This window comes from Berghia stephanieae, chromosome 2, assembly GCF_034508935.2.
Source record: "Berghia stephanieae isolate SIO BIC M18660-M18661 chromosome 2, UCSD_Bste_1.3, whole genome shotgun sequence".
Lineage (NCBI taxonomy): Eukaryota > Metazoa > Mollusca > Gastropoda > Nudibranchia > Aeolidiidae > Berghia > Berghia stephanieae.
Genome location: NC_088361.1, coordinates 97,733,249 through 97,751,226, shown reverse-complemented (window position 1 = coordinate 97,751,226; position 17,978 = coordinate 97,733,249). Strand labels below are relative to the sequence as shown.

Sequence of the window (17,978 nt, the reverse complement as noted above, 5' to 3'; positions counted from 1 at the left end):
CTGAATGGAGCTATTTGTGGATTCCCACCCCCCCCCCCCCCCGCCCCCCCCCCCCCCCCCGTTAATTCTTCTGGCTTTTACTTGTAATGCCACCCCTTCCTTTTTCACATGTTTAACCAGCAGAAGTTCCTGGATTGCTCAAGATAAAATTTTTGGTAAAGTTTAATACGTTTTGGAGGTCCTGATAGCTCAGTTGGTAGAGCACTCGCTTCACATGCAAAGGGAGCGTTATCGATCCAGGTTGCAGGCGGGATTCGTTCTGTTCCCCCTGTCCACCCAGTAGTGATTGGGTAGCTGTGTCTGTTAGATCTGGTGGACTAGCGTCTTATCCAAAGGATAGCAAGCCATTGCTATTGTCCATTTCACATTATAGAAACCGGGATAAACTCAGGCTCCATGTGCCTATTGGCTCTGAATACGACATAACATTATCATTTTTAAAGTGTTGCAGTAGCTGTCACACTTTCTCATTTTTTTTTCTTCTTCTTTCTTGTAATTGTAATATTGAATTTTGTTTAGAAAAACAATGCAAGCTTCTGCAAAAATAACTTATGTTAATGAAACAAATGTTGTAGACTCCTTGAGAAATATTATCTATTACTGTACAAATTTTAATGTGATTCTTTATGTGTCATGGTGAATGAATGATATTGAAAAATGAAATCTTACCCCATGAGGATCTAGAAATGTGAATAAGATGGTATACCTGTTGTAAAAAATTGTTTTTTTTTTTGTAAGGGGGAAGAATCATTCAAAATATAACAAAGAAATTTTATGTGATTTATACAAGTCAACTTTCCTTATTTATATCCTAAAATTATTGTAAAAAAAAAGGCTTGCTATTATACAGGGGGTAAATAGCATGTTTTGTTTTTTAATTTCTTATAATTAATCTAGTCTCGATGGTGATTATTAATAGTCTATCATTTTGATAAAATTTGATTATGTGTGTGTGTGTGTGTGAGAGAGAGAGAGAGAGCGAGAGGAGGGGGGGGGGGGGGGGGGGGGATGTTGAATATGACAAGAATCAAGAATTGTATTTAATTTTAGTGATGAAGAAAACACATTATTATCCAAATATTCCATGACACATATTGTTTCTATATTTTTTTTTCTTATTCAGCAGGGATCAATTAAAAAAAAAAAGGTGAAATATAGGGTATAGGTCCAGGAGGCCAACTATTGCTTTTTTATCCCTTGTCCTCATCTATAGAGTGTTCTGCTGGATGAGATCCGTCTTCTCTTTCCCGAATACTTAAATATAACTGTTAAGTACTCTAAGCACCATTAATTCTTTTAAGGCAAACAAAACAAATCCCAAATCTTTTAATTTAGTGTGCTTGAAGTGCCATATGAGTTAAAGACGTCAATACTTTGTATTAATTTATTTTAGTATAATTCGAAATGTCTTAGTTTTAACTCAAACAATGTGAAAAAATTAAAATGAACAAATATTGGTTTATTTTATTAATACCCTTGACTTTTGTTTTTATTTTCAAATTAATTTGACGAAGACTCCAATAACGACAAGGACATATTTGGACTGGACCTATCTCCCTTTGTTCTCTGTTTATCCTCGAAATCTTTTGTCAACTTTGATGTTGCGGTCTGTATTTGTGTTGGAGTAAGTCTGCTTCGTTTTTATCTTGAAGATGAAAAGGCTGGATATTATATTTTTTAAGACAACCACCTGGAGGGAAGATCATTTTCCTTTTATAAATCATCTTTGTTTATAATTGTGAATCAACAACTAAGGTCTTGTGCTGGTATCCAAGTTAGACGCAGGTTGTTTCACACTAGTTGACGAAATCTATACTCCCTTTTTGAACTATCCCTTAATCTTACCCTTTTTATTTATAGTTCTTGTATTGTGACCCAAAAGAAACACAAAGTGCCTCTGGGATTTGATATTTTTCGCAACAGTAAAGTTCTACCCTCCTGTTTTTGTTTTCCTCTTTCTGAAATGGGGATGAATGGTTTTGTCCGGCTCTTTGCTGAAATTAATTGCAGTGCAGCAGGCAGACGGGGATTTTTTCCCCCCTGTACCTGAGTGTTTTAAACCACCTGAGTGACTTGACACTAAGACCAGGTACAAGATAGACTGCTGCTGGGATCTACTGTTTTCTCATTGAAATAGGCCTCATCAACTGGGTGGGGTTCCTGACTTCCCATAGTGGGCAGGGAGGTACATACTGTCTTCTATCCCCCTATATGCTTTCTGTCTTTGTCTTGGAATGAGATTACTTGGTTTTGTCCTGGCCTGATACCCTGGCTGGGAGGGATGCAGTCAAATGTATAGTTCGTTTTGGGAGATGATATTTTTTTCCTTGTAAATCATCTCTCTGTTATGCATTGTATTATGTTTTCTTTATATTATATACGATTTGTAAAACATTTTAGTGTATTCCTCTTAGTGGGGACCTGTGCTTGTGTCTGGATGAGACTTTTAGTGATCTCAAACTAAGTACTTTGATAGTGTGCTCTTGGAATCTACACCTGTTTCTTATTTGAACCAATTCCCCTCTGTCATACCTTTTCTTGGGTGCTTTAATTGTAATTCTAGAAATTTTTACTATCCCATTTTCTTCATTTTTACTGGCTTAAAACCCTTAAAAACAAAACAAGGCCTCATCATCTTAATCTTTTCCGAGTATGTGCTCCGAGGAGTTTTACCAGATAACAGTAACTGTTTGTAGTAACAAACTTCCATTTTTAAAATTTTATTGTTTTAATAAAAAGAATTCAGTGTAGGTGCCTATGTGGGACTTTTGAAGGCCTCAGGCTAAGCAAACTCAGAACTCAATCCTCTCCGGGCCTGCTGGCACTTTAGGCGATGCAAGGGATCTCCACTTGGTCCTGTCAGCTGCTATTCTTGGGGGTCACCTCAAGGGACAGACCTCTCTGCTTTAGGTCCCTCTCTATGGTTCGTCTCCAGGTCTCTTTGGGGCACCCTCGCTTCCTCTTTCCTTGGGGTGTCCATCGCAAAGCCTTCCTTGTCAGTGTTTCATTGAGTCTGAGACAGACATACCCCAACCATTGCTATCTTCTCCTTTTAATGAGACTTTAGAGAGACTCCACCCAGTGGTGCCAAAACTCCGATCTCACAGGAAAAAAATCCGGTCTGGAGCAAAAAAATTCAGGGTTACGGACAACTGTCAAATTCCGGTGAAGTCAGTCATATTCCACAAGCCACCTCTACCACCTTATAATCATCACTGTCTCTACTACTACAACCACCACCACATCGTCATCACGACCATTACTAATACAACCACAACTACCATAGCCACATCATCATACTACAACTACAACCATCACAATTGGGTTTTAGAGCTTTACTTCATTTGAAATAAAGGGACTTTGGGATTGTGTTTACTAATCATATAGTTCTAATCGGCTATCAACTTTGAACTGTAGAATATATAAACATAATGCCAAATAGTTATGAGACTCTGCTGGGGGTGTCTGTTGTACCACAACATTCATTTACTGTTGTAGCCAATCATTAGCAAATCATGGCGTGTGTCATTAAAATAGCAATGACTATCCCGCCCAAATCTTTGGCCCTCTTTTTCGCTCACGAAGTGCCCAAATTCGCAACAAAATATGGGACGAAGCCGTTCCGTACATGCTATTTTAAAAAATTAATTACGAAGCTGTTTATCGATGAATATGACTGAAAGTTGGCACACAGAAAAGAGGTCATTTTAGATTATGTCAAGCGACAAAACTCGTACGATTACCAGAAGACCGTTAAAAATAGATTTTTACTCTTTGTGTACAATATTTCTAAAACTACAAAGAGGAGATATTTTGTCGCTCATAAGTTTATATATGCACATTTCTTCTATTTATATTTCAAATTTCATTGGATTATGATAAGTACTTTTCTCGTATTCTCACAAAACATCAACCCAATTTGCATTTCAATGAGTGAAAATATGGAGACGGCCATTTTGCTCCACCATCGCGCAACACGAAAATGACGTGAGCGAGGCAAGGCTGCCAGATGGCCAGACTTTAACCTGACCAAATTCGACTTCAAAAGTGGCTAAATAGAAAATCATATGGCTTTCACTATTAAGACTGACCCACTTAAAATGAACTAAATTTTAACAAACAGAAAATTGAATAGACTAGGATAAATGTCACTGAGACAAAAATAGATGAATAAAATTTAATAAAAGATGCAAAATTATTTATTTGGCCACACACGTGGCCATCTGGCAACCTTGTTCGCGAGGACTGACGACACAAATCCTCGCGCGCTTTTTAAAAATTAAGACATTGTTTCATTGTTATGTCATAGGGATAGTAGATTAACACTCTTCTCTCTCTCTCTCTCTCTCTCTCTCTAATAAATACTAGAAATAACATAAGCCATGGTCTCACGGGGCTGATTGATAATAATTTAGCAGGCATTTTTCGTGTCATTTGTATGGGTTGTAGACACAAAATTACACTTCGGAAAAGTTCCAAATGATCAATATTATGTATATTTTAAAACAAAATTATAGTTGACCCTAGCCATACAGCTCTAAAACTATACAAGTTAGAACTTTTCTGATGTCTTCATCATATTTTCTGATGATTTTGCCACAAAATTGCCAAGTTTTAATATCTTATTCCACGTATTAAGCGAGATACAGCCACAAACCAGAATAAAACGCAGAAAAAGCGTCCCATATTTTCCGTATTTTTTCCTCTTTGTGAGTCATCCAAATAAATGACACATTTGAAACTGCATAACTTTGTTATAAATTAATGGATTTCCAAAATTCAAAAAGATTTTTACTCAGTGGAGATGGGGCTTTGATTTAAGAGTAGTATTTCCAACAAAAATAGAAAACAAAAATTTTCATAGTCATTGCTACATTAAAATTAGAACGAATGGCCAAATCATTGATAATAAGCAGAGAGGTGTCGGCTATGCAAAATAGATACACACACTTAACTGTCAATGTCACAGTAAATCATCAGTAGTCAAGATCACCTGTCACATTACAAAAACAACCTTTAATTAATCTAATTTTTTAAAACGGTGGCTGTGTGAAATTAGTTTGAGAAAACCGTGTTCGTGGACAAATTAAATCGAGGAAAGAATGGAGTGATAACGAAGAATAATGTGGAAAATATTCCAGACATTCAAATGAGTTTAAGGAAACCATACTGGAGTGTAATACACTGTATTTAATTCATTTTTTGTAATACATACATTTATCAATTCAACTCAGTTATTGTTTTATTTCATAAATCAAGCTCAATACAACATTTATAGTGTTTTTTGTGATTGATGTTCCATGTCATTCTTTTTAGGATTTAGAGCAATGTTAAAATGTCATGCATTAGCATTGTTGAATTAGCTAAACTGACTTTTAATATATTTAATCAATTTCATTATACAAAGAGATCGCAAATAGGTCACACATTATTCATTTATTCTCATTGCATTATGAATAAATGACAATATGTATTTACATATTTTTTAAAAAGCAAAAGATAAAATGTATTCCTCACAACAATCGCTATAAATTGTAAAATGTAAAAAAAAAAAAAAAGGAAAAAACAACAACTCATTTTACAAGTTCAAACAAGGTATGGCAAGCAACAAAGTGATGTACTACACAAAATGCCCTACACTAATGAATCTCACCCCAATTAGGCTTAATGGTTTAAAGTACACTCCTGCATCGTTTCCTTGAACTCCTCGGTACATGCAGAATAGTTTGAGGAAAATGTGCACTACCAATTCGACTTGATGGAGAGGGGGGAGGCAAGTGTGGCTCAGCTGTATGGTCTTGGCTTCATACTCGAAAGAGTTGGAATATTCACCGCGTTATGTGGCCCTAAGCAAGCCACCTCTCCCTCGTTCAATTTGCGGTGCTGATCTGCGGCTGACACCTGGGTTACTCCAGTCTTCCCTTGGAATAGAGCCTAAGACAAATCTCCACTTGAGGATAATTAAAGGGAACTTTATTATTTATTTACTTTATTGATATGCTGAGGGAGACATGTTACAAGGGGTTGGTGTGTGTGTGTGTGTGTGTGTGTGTGTTGGGGGGAGGCTATTGTACCACAACATTAATTTACCCTCGTAGACAACCATGAGCAAATAATGCGTGTGGCAGTGAAATTAGAACGAATGGCGAAGTGATATGAATTTAAAAAAAAAAAAAGCAGAGAGGTGTCGGTTATGCAAAACAGCAACAGAGTGTGTGAGTTGCTGTTTTTGTATGCCTGTGTATCATACTGTATACACATACCTGCAGTGTAGATAGATACACACATATGTAACTGTTAATGACACAGTCACTCATCAGTGATGGAAATTACTGGTTACATTTAAAAAGTCGAAGTTGCATTAGTTGATTTTTTCAAGTAAGTCAGTTTGCTTTTGTTTTTTTTTTACTCTGCCCCACCCCAATAGACATGAAAATAAGAGGAAAAAATTAAGATTTCTCAGATAAGCCAATTTTCATGCACGTGCAAGTCCAACTTTTTATTGAGGCGAATACTACACTAATAACAAAGTACAAATACATTCCTTGTTCATGAAGGGAAGAAAAAATGTGCCAGGCATTCATATATTTTCATGTTAGCATAAATCACTCGCTCTACCACCATGTAGTTTCTAAAGGGGTGAAGAAAAGTGAAGAGGGATGAGGGTGTAGAGAGAGGAAGGGGATAGTAGAGGCACTGCATTGTGAAAAATAAGACGAGTATAAGATTACTGATTACTTACTGTTGAAGTAGAAGACAATGGCAATGTTGGTAAACATACAAACAGCTTAAGGAAAAGAATGGAAGATGAATTTCAGTTTCAGCCCAGAAAATTCTTGTTATTTTGTATTAAAAATGTATCATTTTTGCTTTTATTGGTTTTACAAAACCATTTTCAGTGCCATAAATTAGGAAGATGATGGGAAAAGTTGCAGATCTGAAGTAAAAAAAAAAAAACAAAAAAAATCAAAAAGGAAAAGTAAGACAGGGACTATTTTAAACATAACAGAGACAATTTAGAAGGGGAAAACAAATCATCTCTTAAAAAATGGAACTATAAATTTGACTGCTTTCCTCTCAGCTTAAGACTCTCGCCAGGACCAGGAAAAAACCTAGCAATCTCTCCAGAAAAAAGAGAGCAACATGGAAAGAGAAAACAGATATAGAGGGATAAAAGACAACAAAAATGACCTCTTACTCATGGATTCTTTTGCCAAAAGAGAAAAAGACAGACACATGTTGTTTTTTTTTTTGTTTTCTTTCCTGTAAATCATCTCCAGGTAATAATGCAACAAGGTTTGAAGGGTTCTTCGCTCAGAGACGCCTTCTTTTCTTGGAAAACACTTATACTTATAAGGGTTTTAAAAAATCCCGGATTCCTGTTATGTATGGTTTCCACTGATTAAAAAAAATCGTAATAAATTCGTCTAATGAGTTGCAAAATTTCTTTTTAGAACAAAGATGACAGGAATAACTTTGGTTTTAAAAAAACATAAGTACCTTAAACAATATATAAGAGAGAATATTTTTAAAAATTCAATGACAACATTGCAATGCAGTCAGCTTAAGGCTAAGGTAAATACCTCAAGACCACAATTTTGTCATCATATCCTACTGTGATCCAAACACTACCAGCAATGCCAATGAATGAATAGTGCATTAGATAATAGAGACCCTCGGATAGAGTGGCTGCACAAGCCCAACACAATCCGTCCATTCTTGTTTGCAAGTAAAAGCATTAAAAACATTTAATAGAAATAATAATAATAATAATAATTTTAAAAAACAATAAAAACCAGTTAAACCGCAAAGACAACTAAACTGAATGAAAGGAAATCAAAATGTTATCAATTTTTCCTCTTTGTTTCTGTTACTGATGTATCGATAAATTGAAAGCCACTATGCTCAAAAATATCTTTAAAATGAAAAGAAATTGCTGAACAACTGAATAAGCTAAGAAAAATATTGCCGATAACAGAACAAAATTCAAGTTACAACCGTTTCACAATGCTCTCTATTGTATCCATTCAGCACCGCCCACGCACCTCTGATGAAACCCTCTTCATTCACATCACCCCCAACTAACCTCCCCCATGCCACCATGTGCACTAATCCACAATGCTTTATTCGTCTGTCACCTCTACTCACCCCCCCCCCCCCCCTCTCACAAATCCCAACCCAACCACACCAGTCCATTCTTGATGGTGAGAACACAATGTGCTGTAATGTAACTGTTAAGACCTATTAGCACAACACTTGTTTGTGTGCAGACTTATATACAGTGCAACCCCTGGATAATGACATTGCATGGGACCGAAAAATGATGTCGTTATCCACAGGTGTCGTTATTCCGAGGTTTTCAAGAAGGGGGTGAATACATAACATTGTGTTTCATGAAACAGTGCCTGAGAGAAGACACGTCCTAACAACGTTAGAAAGTGTATTTCTCCTGTTTACAAAGGGTATACGAGTTACGCTTTCACTCTCCAATGTGTATTGTCATTGTTTTTATAATAAACAGTGCTCGAATGCCATTTAACAAAACTAAAATTAAATTTTAAAAAATCAAGTGCCAATATGATAATACCGCACATGAACACAGATGCAAACATCTAGTTTTGATTTTAATTAAAATCCATGCGATATGCTGATGAGTTTTAAATACCGAACATTTTATTTAAGTGCACCAAAATTTACAAGCAATTAAAATAATTAGACCCACATCTTGCAGATATTAAAAACAAAACAAACAAAAAACAACAAAACAACTAGATATTAATCACAATACCACCAAATTTGGACTGATGTTTAGAAAAACAACTGATTTTTAAAATGAAAATAATAAAGTGAAAGAGGCTGTTATTGTTTTCCAAGCTATTCCAAAATATTGTTAGACCATGAATATTCATAATTGCCCCCATTGGACTGGCATTGCCTGATATAGTTAACCTCCACTGACCTCAGACAGGTAGCTAACAGGGAAGGTTGATGGACCCTTGAGAGTTTCATCCACTGATTAAACTTCTTTTGTGGTAGTGGTTCCATATGAACAAGCGCTGATTCCACGCAGTGTTGTAAACATGTGTTCTGATTGTCGGTAACAAAGCCATGACAGTGGGAGGGAAAAAAGCAGTGTTTTTTTATTGGTTAATAGTACGAGATGACGATGCTCGGGTATCAAGAATAGGTATCAACTGCTGATTGTGTCGCTATACAGAGGTTTTCCAGTTTTTGTTTTTGTTTGTTTTAAAGGGTTTTATGGCGCTTGCGACACAATTAGGTCATATCAGCGCCAGTAAAAAGGAAGAAAATAGGAGAGTCAAAACATACTAGATGTACAATTAAAAGGATTTGAAGAAAAAGTAAGACAAGGGGAAATGGTTCAAATAGGGAACAGATGTGATGTAGATTCCAAGAGCACACTATCAGTGTCCTTTGTTTGAGATCACCTAAAAGTCTCAACCAGACACCAACACAAGTCCCCACTAAGAGGAATACATTCAAATGTTTACAAATCATATTTTAAGAATAAAAAAAATAACAGTACATAACAGAGAGATGATTTCCAAGGAAAAAATATCATCTCAAAAAGCTATAACTATACATTCAACTGTTTCCCTCCCAGCCAAGGACTCTTGCCAGAAAGCAATTGGAGAACAGATACAGGGGGATAGAAGACACAGAAAGTACCTCCCTGTCCACTATGGGAGGTCGGAAACTCACCCAGGGTTTTTTCGTAAAATGTATGTCGCTATTTTGGGGGTTATTATTACAAAAAAATTGTTTAAAAAATGGGACCAGAGGTCAATGTCGCTATCCAGTGATGTCGTTATCCAGAAGTTGCACTGTATAAACAAACACACACACACACATACATATTCACACAAACGCACTACGCTACTTCAACCACAATGTCACAACATTGTTGAAAAATTTGATGCGATGCATTGTGTGTAACAGTTGGATGAATGATAGCAGTGGGATAATAATATCCCTTGAAAATCATAACTTTTTGAGGTATACCTAAACTGAAATCAAAATAGAATACCAAGTCCCTTGAATTTCGGTTTAACTGGTTTTTACTGTATTTTCTCAACTTATAACAACCATCAAAAGGACTAATATCAATCAATCAATCAGACCAAAGTATCTATCACAGAGAAAATTACATCTGAAAGACATGTACAACAAATTCCTTGCTCTTATAGTCAAAGACCAAAAAAAAAATTAAAAAATGGGTGATTATTATGAAAGTATGAAACACTGATTTCCCTTTTTTACACAATGCATAATGATTACGATTAGGAAATACTACTTTGATGATTGCAATGTTAAATTTACTCGCAAACTAGTCCTTGGAAAGGACACTAATTAAAAAATGTATATTTATTCATATACAGTCAAACCTGTGTCCATGGACCTTAATCTATTGTGGACAACTGTGCACAGTGGGCACTCAGTAGTCCAACAGCAGTTTTATTTTCTCTTTAATTATGATGTACAAAGTGGACAATTGATAATTACAGGATTTTCTGACCTTTGTTGCTTACTCAGTTTAATGACCGTAAACACTGTCACTAGCTCTAAACCATTTGCCCTTTGTTTAACAGAATGAAATGGGTGGACAAACAATTAGGTCGCCTTGTGACACCTTGATGATCACAGATTGCCCTACCATTCAATTATCTGTTCTCCTTTGTGAGTCATGCTTACAGTCGTCATCTTGCTGAACACCTTTTGATTGTCAACATTTAGCAACATAATACTTTTTTTTGTTCTTATAATGGGAGCTTTGACTTGAAGATCTCTCGATGACATGCTTAATCTGAGCAGATATTATAGCAATGCTCTCATTATTTCTTCTTCTAAAGTGGTCGTAACACCCCCCCCCCCCCCCCCCAACAAAAAACAAACAAACAAACAAAACAACAACAAAAAAACCCCCCAAAAAATAAAGAAAAAAAATATCCTATAAACATTTTAAAATGTGCTACAAAGAAAAAAATATTAATTAATGGACCATTAGCAATCAAAAGCCTGCAATTTCAAATTATATAAGCTGTCACATTAGTCATGCTGTCATCTTGGTAAGGAAGGAAACCTGTATATGACTGGCATTTGGCTCAGACACAGAGGACGTCCGTCCTCCCAGTTATAAGACATTTATTCCAGTTGTCTTGCATACGAAATCATTTGTTTTGATAAAGAAGAACCATGTCAATTATTTGTTTTCTTTCTTTTTTTTTAAGCCAACATATCATGTTCGGCTTCATTTGAATTTAAAGCTCAAGGCAATTTGATTTGATTAAATTCATGAAGACCATTTGATACCTTCTGGTGATAAAATTATAAGCTGTCACTATATCACTTCACAATTTCTAACTAAATTTTGAGTCAAAATTGATATTCTGTTTTTGTTTTTTTTAAAAAGGTATTTCTTGTTTAATGACAAAGTTTTTATACTGACAAAAACAATAAGGTTTTTATAGAGAGCATTTTAAAAATAGATATCCAGTATATTCATTCTGACATTTATATTCCTTTACTTTTATATTCCCAAGCATGTCACTGAATGGAATTTACTCCATTAATAATGTTTTATGATAATATTAAATGACATTGCACCTCATAATGATAAAGATACAGTTGCTTCTGTATTATGCAACATAACCGATTTTACATTAGACATAAATATTAAATCTCGTATTTTAGAGTAAAATTTATCATTTCTTCATTGAAAACGGATGAAACAATTTGGAAAAATGTAATACATAAATTACCATTAAATCCTTATGCCATATGAGGGATTTTGGAGAGAATTTTTCTTCCACTTTTCGATTTAAAATAATCAACATAATTAAATACAAAAATATACATCTTGGCACATCTGATGCCTCTTATAGAAACTTATGAACAGATGAAAAAAATTGTAATAGAGTATAATTATCGCCCAGATCTTAAATCATTAATAAAATATGACTAAAACAATGCTTGAAAAATAACAGTCTACATCTCCTTAGCTGCAGCATTATGCTGGTCTTTGCCTCCCTTTCCACCACCAGAATGACCCCTATTGTAATGCCTGCCATGAGATCTGTGACCCCTATGACCCCAGCCAGAATGGGATGACTTTTGGTGGTGTTTTCCTTGACCTTGTTGGCTTGAGGTCCGTTCCCACATCTTGATAAGAGCACTCCCTGCTTTAGGATCCACTTCCTGATGGCACAAACGAACAAACAAACAAACAAAAAAGTTAATGAAAATAATTTTGTAAAATTAATATGTTGGCTGTAATAATTGTACCAAAAGATAATCATTATACAGCCCTATGTGCTGCTCACCTTAAGCTCCATAAGGATAACCAAATATTAATAATAGTAATAATAATAACAATAATAACAATAATAATAATAATAATAATAATAATAATAATAATAATATAATAATAACAGTAATAATGATGTAGAAGGTAATAGTAATAACGACGATGTTGACGATAATAAAAAAGATTATAATGATCAATGATAATATTATCATTATTATTATCTATTGATCTCTTTGACATCTCACACTCACAAAGACACTATAAAAATAAAACATAAAATTCTTTCAAATTACAGCTCTAAAAGAAGCCTGTAAACCAGTTAGGCGAATGGTGCATTATCATATTATCTATTTCTTAATGCCCACCTGTCCATCCCTGCTGACTTGAACCTTCCTGTTTTCATTCAAAGGATTCAATACCTGCTGTGTCATTTGAAATGGCAAGTTGGCCCTGTAAAGGATAGATGGAAAGAATGTCGAGAGAGACAATGTTATGTTCGATAGGAAAGTGAAAGCAGTGTCAATTATAATGATTACACAAGTGTGACACGATTGCATATCTAGTCTTCTTTCATTTGCTACAGATTATGACAATCATCCTCTCCACTCCACCCAATCTTTAGCCCTCTTCAAGAACTATCTACTTGTTGATTGTTACATTCTTTCTTTGGTCATTTTTTCACTTCCACTACTTTTTTCTTCCTTCCATTTTTCTTGTAAGCACTGTAATGCCACTGTGAAAATAAATATTGCTCTACTCTCTGGGAGCGAGATTGAGTATTGAGAGGTCCTCAAAATGAATTTCCTGTCCTCTTCCTAATGGTATATCATTTGACAATAATAATTGACACTATATTAAAAAGAGCTTTCAAAATTTCTTACAAGACCAAAAATCATATCTGCTTTTATAATATCACAATGACAATATAACAAGACAGTAGAAAAAAGGAAAATGAATATAAACGTTCACGTACATGATTTAAATGCTGTCCTTTATGTATCCCTTTCCATTAAAAATAAATATTTAAATAATAATAAAATAATATAAGTGATTTGAAAAATGTACCTTTTCCCCCACTCAACTGAAAAAGTCCCTGACAAACCAGGAGCATTGAAGTCTGGAGACCTGTCTTTGCCAATTGGTGACGTCATACGAGCAAAACCTTGAAAATGGCCACTTCCTTGTACAGAGAAGATCAAGTAAACATTCTTGCCACTCTGTTCATAAATGGAAACACACAAACACAAAGAATTTAAACAGAAACATCGTTAAAGGCAGACTGATATTATGCTTATTCATTGGTGACTAAAAAAAAGTTTCATTGCTACCTTTACATTTTCTTGCTGCACTATTTATGTTAAATATGTTCAAAACAAATGTATCCCATATTATCAGTAGGTAAAAGAATTTATATAAATAAAAGTAATATCACGTCAAAATCAACGAAGTTTGTTCACCAGAAAATGATATTTGTTTTTCATAAATACACTTTGATTCAATATCTTAGTGCTTAAAATAGATTTATATTTTTGTAAAAAAAATAAAACATCAACTCACATGGAATGCCTCATTCATTTTGGCTTCATTGACAGTAGATGTTGCCCACAGAGATTTGGCCTGAGACATGTCCAAGTTCCTCTGACTGTTACACTTCATGACAAAGAAGCGACTATTTGCTACATCGATTGATGTCGACTGTTTTCTATCCTCTTGAGCAGACACTGGCTTTGGTTTTTCAGGCTCAGATGATGAATGCTCTGTATTTGTAGAATGGCTTCCATTCCCTTTCTGATCATTTGGAGTAGATCCTATGCAAAAAGTACAGAAAAAAAAATCAACATTGTTTTCCATAAACAAATACAGCAAAGACGGCATTAAGACATAAATACTATAATAATGACTTGAGCAAAGTAGCAGAGTAGGGAAAATTCCACTGTGTAAAATGCCCTGTTCTTGAATAGGATAACAACTTTCAAATCAATTGAGTTATAACAAATTATGGAATTGAAATTCTCATCTCCGTAAAATAAAATTTAGCTTCAAAAATATCATTTGATCTTTGCTTAGCATAAGTCAATTATTTATAAGAAAGATTCAAAATAATTCTTGACAAAGAAATAATAAATTTCTGATATAATTATATTTTAATTTAAATACAAAGGGCATTCAAACATCATTTGGCCTAAATAACATAAAAACGATATGATATGCTATGATTATCAATTTTAACCATCTTAAAGTGTTTTAAACATCTGACAGATACTTGCTTTGGGCATCCATGTGCATATGGTTTTTCTGTTGATTGTTATTGTTAGTGTACATTTTGTTCACACTGACAGGTCTTGGATACTGCTGATGATTCATTTGGTGATGTGGATGAAACTGTTGATGATGCTGATGCTGATGTTGATGATAGTGATGAGGCTGTTGAAACATTCCACCCGTGTGACCCTGCCTGTAATAATCATCCGGGGTACCTAAGAAGATAGAAAGGAATCGTGAAAAATAATGGCATGGCCTATAAATCTTGAGGCAAGGTTCTGCAAAAACAGAAGAAATCAATGAAATATATATGAGGTTCAGACCTAGAGCTTGCATATCTCGCTCTACTCATCTATGTTATCTGAAGTGATATGTGTGAAAAATCTTTAAAATACAGTGCAACCCCTGGATAACGACATTGCCCGCGACCGGGGAATTATGTCGTTATCCAGGGTGTCGTTATTCCGGGGTTTTCAAGATGGCGGAATAGGGGGCGTGGTGAGACTAGTGAATACAAACAGTGCAATGCGCTGACCAGTGCCTGAGAGAAGACACGTCCTAACGTTTACAAAGGGCATACCAGTTACGCTTTCATTCTCCAATGCGTGTTGTCATTGTTTTGATCGTAAACAGTGCTCCAATGCTATTTAACCAAACTAAGAATAAATCAAGAAAATCAAGTGCCAAAATGATAATATCACATAGAACACAGATGGTCACATCTACTTTTCATAAGTATTAATTTAAGTCCATGCGACGCTGATGATGATTTTTATTTAAGTGCTCCACAATTTACAAACACTTAAATTTGTTAAATTTACATCTTACGGTATTTTTATTTTTAAAAACTAGGTATTACCCGCAAAAATATCAAATTTGGACTGATGTTTAGAAAAACAATAATTGATTTTTTAACTGAAAACAAAGTGAAAGAGGTTGTTATTTTTTTCTCGGCTATTCCAACGTGAATTATAATATAGACCATAACTATCCATAAATGCTCCCATTGGACACAGCATTGCCTGATATCAATTAACCTCCACTCTGACAGGTTAACAGGGAAGGTAAACGAACCCTTGAGAGTTCCATCCACTGGTAAACTTCTTTTGCTGTGGTTCCATATGAACTGGTGCTGAATCCAAGCAGTGTAGTAAACACACATTCTGATTGGTTAGTAACAAAGCAATCTCACTGGGAGGGGGAAAAGCGTTTTTTATTGTTTAAGAGTTCAAGATGACGATGGTTGGGCATCAAGCATTGGTTTCAACTGCATTTTGTTGCTAAAACGATGTCGCTAAACAGGAGTTTTACTGAAATATATGTCGCTATTTGGGTTTTTTTAATAGCAAAAAATTAGGGACCAGAGGTCAATGTCGTTATCCAGGGGTTGTCGTTATTCAGGGGTGTCGTTATCCAGAGGTTGCACTGTACAACATCTGATCAAGAAAGTTAGATAATTTGAACTGTTTGACACCTGTCTCGTGTCTTATAATACTTGTTTTAATTTTTTTTTTTTAATCAACAAAATTTGAAATATTATGGTGACCACTAACCACCTGCTTCAAATTAAAATCAACCATCAACTCAAAACAGTATCATATGTTTACCCTATATGTTTATTGGTTTTAAACAATCACAACTAATATTTCAACTTATTATACAGTTTTAATGTATCCTATTAATGTCCCTGTTATGTGTGACACATTTTTAATTGTATTTTTATAATATTTATATTTACTTCCATATATGTATGGACCTGTTGCTAATATTTGTATTAGATTTGTAGAGCCCTCCAACAGGAATATGCACTATATAAGCGCAATTTATTATTATTAGCATGCTGGAACGTCATATCTCTGATGATTTTCTTTTAAAATTCACTTTTCGTCCTCTGATTTAGCCCAAAATAACACCAGATTGAAGCGATATGACACAAATAATACCACTGATAAATCTTACCCAAAGCTCGAGGTCTCTGGCCCACATTGACAGGATTGCTCATACTCATCTGCTTTTCTGCTTGTGATAACAGCATGATGATGATCTGCAATAAGGCCTAAAGAACAAATAAATTATATTAGTGAGAGAGATATGTACAATTCTGAACAGCTAAGGCCTTCAAAAGAAAATAAATTTACTATAAATAATTGAGCTTATATATTGTGCAATATCCATTTGATGTGCTCAAAGTCAAAGCGCTTTACAAGGTATCCCAGGCCGAAAACAATACTGAACATGTAGGACAAGACATGGCACCTGCAAAGTAATACAAATTCTTTAAAAAATGTTTTTCTTTTTTTGACAGAATTGCTACTGCTATTGGTCAGAAACTCATTTTACATCTAGGTAAGGTTTAAAAAAAATACGAGTCAAGAGCATTTCCCATGGACTCAAAATTAAGCCACCTACTACAGGACTTGAATCTTCGACCTAACCACAAAGCTACACTATTTGTATAATATAATAATAATAATATAATATATATATATATGCATTTAAGTTCATGTACCACTCAACATTCAGATCAGAAAATTGTTTTAAGCACATAACTAAGCTTTACTAAAGAAAAACAACAACCACAAATAAGACAAGCTAGTAGTCTTTTCCTGACATCTAAATTATTTACAGGCATAAAAGCAAAACATCTCTCTCTCTCTCTCTCTCTCTCTCTCTCTCTCTCTCTCTCTCTCTCTCTCTCTCTCTCTGTATGTCTCTCTCTCTCTCTTCTTCCTCTCATCTAATCATCTTTCAATCATCCTCATTACTGGAATTTTCTTACTGAAAGATCAACTTAATATACAGAGTAAACACCGTCCTCACCAATTACTGACATTTACTGTATCCAAAAAAATATTATGTAAAATTCTTACGTCATCTGCTTGTGACCAAGGTTGGTGTGGGTTTCGCATTCGAGTCAAGAAGAGGCTGTGCCATTTAATCCTTAACTGCAGTGACATCAAACCAACCTAGAAAAAATTTTGAGTTGATTTGTAATTTTATGGCATAATAAATAAAAACTTAATGTGCGAGGGTGAGTCAAAAAGTAATGGGACAAATCTCCCATTGAGTTCATTTCTTTTTCATGTGATGCCATATTTGGCTCAATCGAACTTACACATGCACTCTTTAAACTAAAAGATAAAATTATAATTTGACAAAGTTGACGGTTAAATTGGCTGCCCCATGGATGTCCGTCATTGAATTTCTTGTTTTCGAAGAAGAAACCTCGAGTAACATTTTTAAACGCATTGGTAAAGTCTATAAAACTCAGTTAATTTGTAGAGGTCGTGTGTTACGCGGGTTGAACCCGAGTCGAAGAGACAATAATTGGAATGGCAACACTCCTCTTCCCCAAAGACAAAAAACTTCAAAGCTGAGAAATCAGCTGGGA

At 34.8% G+C, this 17,978-nt stretch overlaps 1 protein-coding gene across 6 annotated transcripts in view; it reads right to left on the bottom strand.

The window, feature by feature from the left end:
• Positions 1-6,472: 6,472 nt before the first annotated feature.
• LOC144965983 (3'-5' RNA helicase YTHDC2-like) overlaps positions 6,473-17,978 on the bottom strand; it is a 68,015-nt gene continuing 56,509 nt past the window's right edge. For all 6 annotated transcript variants that reach the window (XM_078901926.1, XM_078901927.1, XM_078901928.1 and 3 more), the window contains 7 exons: positions 17,458-17,553; positions 16,547-16,643; positions 14,593-14,802; positions 13,883-14,133; positions 13,391-13,542; positions 12,691-12,775; positions 6,473-12,216 (listed from right to left, as the gene is read on the bottom strand). In XM_078901926.1, the coding sequence (XP_078758052.1) occupies positions 12,007-12,216; positions 12,691-12,775; positions 13,391-13,542; positions 13,883-14,133; positions 14,593-14,802; positions 16,547-16,643; positions 17,458-17,553 (1,101 nt within the window). In that variant the 3' untranslated portion in view covers positions 6,473-12,006. The remainder of the gene's footprint in view (positions 12,217-12,690; positions 12,776-13,390; positions 13,543-13,882; positions 14,134-14,592; positions 14,803-16,546; positions 16,644-17,457; positions 17,554-17,978) is intronic.